The sequence below is a fragment of the Puntigrus tetrazona genome, chromosome 18 (genome assembly GCF_018831695.1).
Source record: "Puntigrus tetrazona isolate hp1 chromosome 18, ASM1883169v1, whole genome shotgun sequence".
NCBI lineage: Eukaryota > Metazoa > Chordata > Actinopteri > Cypriniformes > Cyprinidae > Puntigrus > Puntigrus tetrazona.
In genome coordinates, this window is record NC_056716.1 from 17,682,838 (window position 1) to 17,687,837 (window position 5,000).

At 35.5% G+C, this 5,000-nt stretch overlaps 1 protein-coding gene across 2 annotated transcripts in view; it reads left to right on the forward strand.

Annotated features, from left to right (window-relative positions):
* Positions 1-5,000, forward strand: part of LOC122363047 (protein unc-13 homolog C) — a 138,025-nt gene that overhangs the window by 127,628 nt on the left and 5,397 nt on the right. For both annotated transcript variants that reach the window (XM_043264911.1, XM_043264912.1), the window contains one exon: positions 3,185-3,277. In XM_043264911.1, the coding sequence (XP_043120846.1) occupies positions 3,185-3,277 (93 nt within the window). The remainder of the gene's footprint in view (positions 1-3,184; positions 3,278-5,000) is intronic.

The following is a 5,000-nucleotide window of genomic DNA, read 5'->3' on the forward strand; positions in this document are numbered from 1 at the left end:
GTGCAAGTGTGTACACTCTGTGTGTGTGTTTGTGTGTGTGTCTGAGTGTGTGTCTGAGTGTGTGTCTGAGTGTGTGTGTGTGTGTGTGTGTGTGTGTGTGTGTGTGTGTGTGTGTGTGTGTGTGTGTGTGTGTGTGTGTGTGAGTGTGTGTGTGTGTGTGTGTGTGTGTGTGTCTTACTCTGTATGTGTGTGTGTGTGTGTGTACTGTATATATCTTCCTCTGTATGCGTGTGTGTGTGTGTGTGTGTGTGTGTGTGTGTGTGTGTGTGTGTGTGTTTCTTCCTCTGTATGCGTGTGTGTGTGCACACTCCTCTGTGTGTGTGTGTGTGTGTGTGTGTGTGTGTGTGTTCACCTGCGTTGTCCACAGTCTCCAGTCATAAATTCATTTGTGTTCATCTTCCTCGATGTGTTTTCCTGCATCTCGATCAGATGATGATATGAAGTGATAATGATGTGTAAACCCACGGAGAAATACGAAGCATCTCATTGTGCCTCGGTTTAAATGATGTGTTCATCAGAACTCTATCTACACAGAATTATCAACACAATTTAATAATCACTTCCTGTGACCTCTGACTCCTTCAGACAACTTCTGGAAATAATCTGCAGCTCAGGACCTGATATCTGACTCCTTCTAGACTCTCTTTAAGATCCCTTCATCTTCTGTGTGTGTGATTCTGGACTTTATCAGTCTGATTGTCTATATTGTTTTAGATTTTTTTATTACTATTACTTTGGATTTCTCCTTGAGGTCATTTCTAATAAGTTTTATGGAGCTGAATCACAATGTAAAAGATTTATAATTCAATAGAGAAAGTTCTGAGTCCTGAATGTCTAAGAAGATCGATGAAAATGTGATTCTTTATGATATGAACCCTTTAAAAAAAAAAACTTAATGTCAAAATTATGCATAGGCGTATGCAATCTAATTTTGATCACAGCATTTTTAAGACTTTATCATGTGTAGCATTATTACAAAACTTTTTTGTATTTCTGGATATACAATTGCTTATTTTATTTTATGATGTATCTGTTAGAAGTGGAAAATGAATAAAATAAAATATATATCAGTTATTATAATTCTACATATAATGATATGTGCATATTGCACATATATATTGCTAAATATTTTGAATTTAATTAAGTAAAATAATAATACTATGGTTTGCCAGCAGATTATTATAATTCTACATATTGTTTTTTACTAATCAATATATATTATATATATATATATATATATATATATATATATATATATATATATATATTTATTTTAAATATTTATTAATATTGTTTTTACTAGTCAATATAAATTGTATAATAAATAGAACTGATATACATTTATTGTATTTATTTATAGGCTATTTATTTTAAATAATTATTTTATTATAACATTTAAATAGAATAAATAGAATTGATCTTATTATAATCTTATCTTGTTTTTGTTATATATATATATATATATATATATATATATATATATATATATATATATATATATATATATATATATATATATATATATATATATATATATATATATAATAATAATAATAGCTATTTTTTTCCGTGCAGACAATGTTTTAAAGTTCATGTGAGCGTAATGTTTTTTTTACTAATAATTGAATCTTTAACATGAATTGCAGATGAAACGTCTCGATTAGTGTTGAACAGCGTTATCGTTCACGTTTGTTGGAAAATAAATCCTCAGACACGAAAGTGTTCAGGAAAGCCGGCGTTTGTCACGAGGTCAGAGAGCGACTGAAAGCAGAGCGGAGGTTGATTCTCTGATGTCTGCGCTGGACGCTGTGGGTCGTTTAGACGACACCAGTCTTCGGTTCTTTAGTTAAACGTGGCCTTGACGGTTTGCCTGTTTGCTGCAGACCTTGAAGGGCAAACGCAAAGATACAAAACAGTCCTCCGTTGTTCCCTCGTTCGGGGGGGTCTGTCTGGATCTACTCCAGAGACGACGCGGCTTCATTTCTCCAAAAATACAGTCTAAAGCAGAAAGCGTCCTGATCTCCATTAGACTGGAGTTATGGGATTGTGAATTCTGGGGTTTGACAGTCAGGCTATTAAAGATGAATCGAGGGGAAATGAATCTCTCTCTCAGGATAGATTATATTGACTTTTTATAAAAGATGGCAGTGACTCATACTTTAACCTTTTTTTATTAGTAGTATGTTTTTAACAGCCTTAAAGCATCCTCAGCCCTCCGACCTTCTCTCTGATTAAGTTAAACAACTTGATAACTTTGAGTTTTAACTTTATATTTCTGGTTTTCAGGTGGCACAGGCTAAATGCTAAATGTATTTTTTTTTTATGTGTAGCGTAAGTAGACTTTTTGTTCTATCAGACCGAAGTAAAATATACAGAAGTGAGAAATATTAGTTGTATCGTGTGTGCATGTTATATTTTGTTTATTTATTTATTTTTTATTTATTTTTCTTGTCCCAGTGGATCATTTTCTAGATTGCATAGATTTAATTTTGATTTATTATTTTATTTTCATAATAATTTGAATTTTTGTTGTATTTCTATTTTATTTGTGTGTGTGTGTTTATATGTTGGCTATCAATAATTATTCCTTTTCTTTGTCTTCTTATTTTTTGTTTTGTTCATATTTATAATTATTTAGCAGTTCTTTATATATATATATATATATATATATATATATATATATATATATATATATATATATATAATAGAATTGTATTTATTTATTTTTCAATGGGTTGTATGTTATATATATTTATTATTATATATTATATAATATAATATTTTATATTATTTTACTATATTATTAATATTATTTGTGTGTGTGTGTGTGTGATTTATTATCTATCTATCTAAATTATATATATATATATATATATATATATATATATATAGAGAGAGAGAGAGAGAGAGAGAGAGAGAGAGTTTTGTGTGTGAAATGATTTGATATATGTTAGTTATAAATGATCACATTTTATTATTTGTGTGTGTTTAAATGTTGGTTTACTTGTCTCTGCAAATATTGTTCTACAACATAATAAATCACAACAGTCTCATATGTCAAGCTGAAACACATTTCATTAATCACCCTATCTGTGGTTTTACTGTATGTTTATGTAGTGTGTGTTCAGCGTGTGTTCAGTGTGAAGTAGTGTGTGATGCTCATGTGTCTCAAAACTGATTCCAGGTCAGTCCACGTCTGGATCTATCGGGGAGGTTGTTATCCAGGTGGACCTGATCTCACACCCCGGCACTGGAGAGCACAAAGTCAGCGTCAAAGGTAACACACACACACACACATGCTCACACATGCTCACTCACTCACTCACTCTCACACACACTTACTCACTCACAAACACACACATTAACTTACTCACTCACACACACACACACACACTCAAACACTCACTCACTCACTCACTCACTCACTCACAAACACACACACTAACTTACTCACTCACACACACACACACTCACAACTTACTCACACACACACACACACACACACCCACTCACACACACACACACTCACACACACTCAAACACTAACACATGACACACACACACTCACTCACACACACACACACTCAAACACTCAACACACTGACACACACTTACACACACACACACACACACACACACACACACACTAACTCACCACTCACACACAAACACACACACACACACACACACACACACACACACACACTCAAACACTCACTCACTCCACCACCACTCACTCACACACACACACACTAACACTCACTCACACACACACACACACACACAAACACTCACTCACTCACACACACACACACTAACTTACTCACTCCACACACACACACTCAAACACACACTCAAACACTAACACACTGACACACACTCACTCACACACACAAACACTCAAACACTAACACACTGACACACACTTACTCACTCACACACACACACACACACACACACACTCAAACACTAACACACTGACACACACACTCACCACTCACTCACTCACTCACCTCACCACACACACACACACACACACACATTAACACACTGACACACACACTTCACTCACTCACACACACACACACACTCAAACACTAACACAGTCACTCACACCACACACACACACACACACACACACACTCAAACACTAACACACTGACACAGGTTCCTCTCAAACACTTGCACACAGACACTGTATTCACTTCACACACACACACACACACACACTCAAACACTAATCACTCACCACACTGACACAACTAACTTACTGCACCACACACACACACTCAAACACACACTCAAACACTAACACACTGACACACACTCACTCCACTCACACACACAGACATCAAACAGTAACACACACACACTCTCTGTACTCACACACACACACACACACACACACACACACTCAAACACTCACACTGAACACTCACTCACTATCACACAGCTCAACACTCAACACACTGTTAATGAGCTCACACACACACTCTTCACACACACACACACAGACTCAAACACACACACACACACACATCAACACACACAAACGCTGCTCAAAATATAGAGCAATGCCATTGTGTTATTATGAACTGATGCCTTTGAGGAAAGCAACAAAACAAACATTATAATATACCTACATTAACTTCCACACTCGTGATTTATTGTTGACACAATACCACTCACCACTCACCAACACACACACACACAGGTCTTAAAGATGTGACACACACTCACTCACTCACTCACTCACACACACACACACACTCAAACACTAACACACTCACACGCCACTTCATTCATGATTTAGACACCTTGTCTGCGATTAAGATGAACAGGTTTATATGCCACAGACACTGTATTCTTTGTGTAATTTCACTGATAAAGCGTTTGCTGCTGCTGTAATTAGCAGAATGAAAGTTTGCTCTCTCTGTAATAGCTCTCACCTGAACACTTTATCAAGAGCTCAGGATCTGTTAATAAGCTCCGTCTCTACA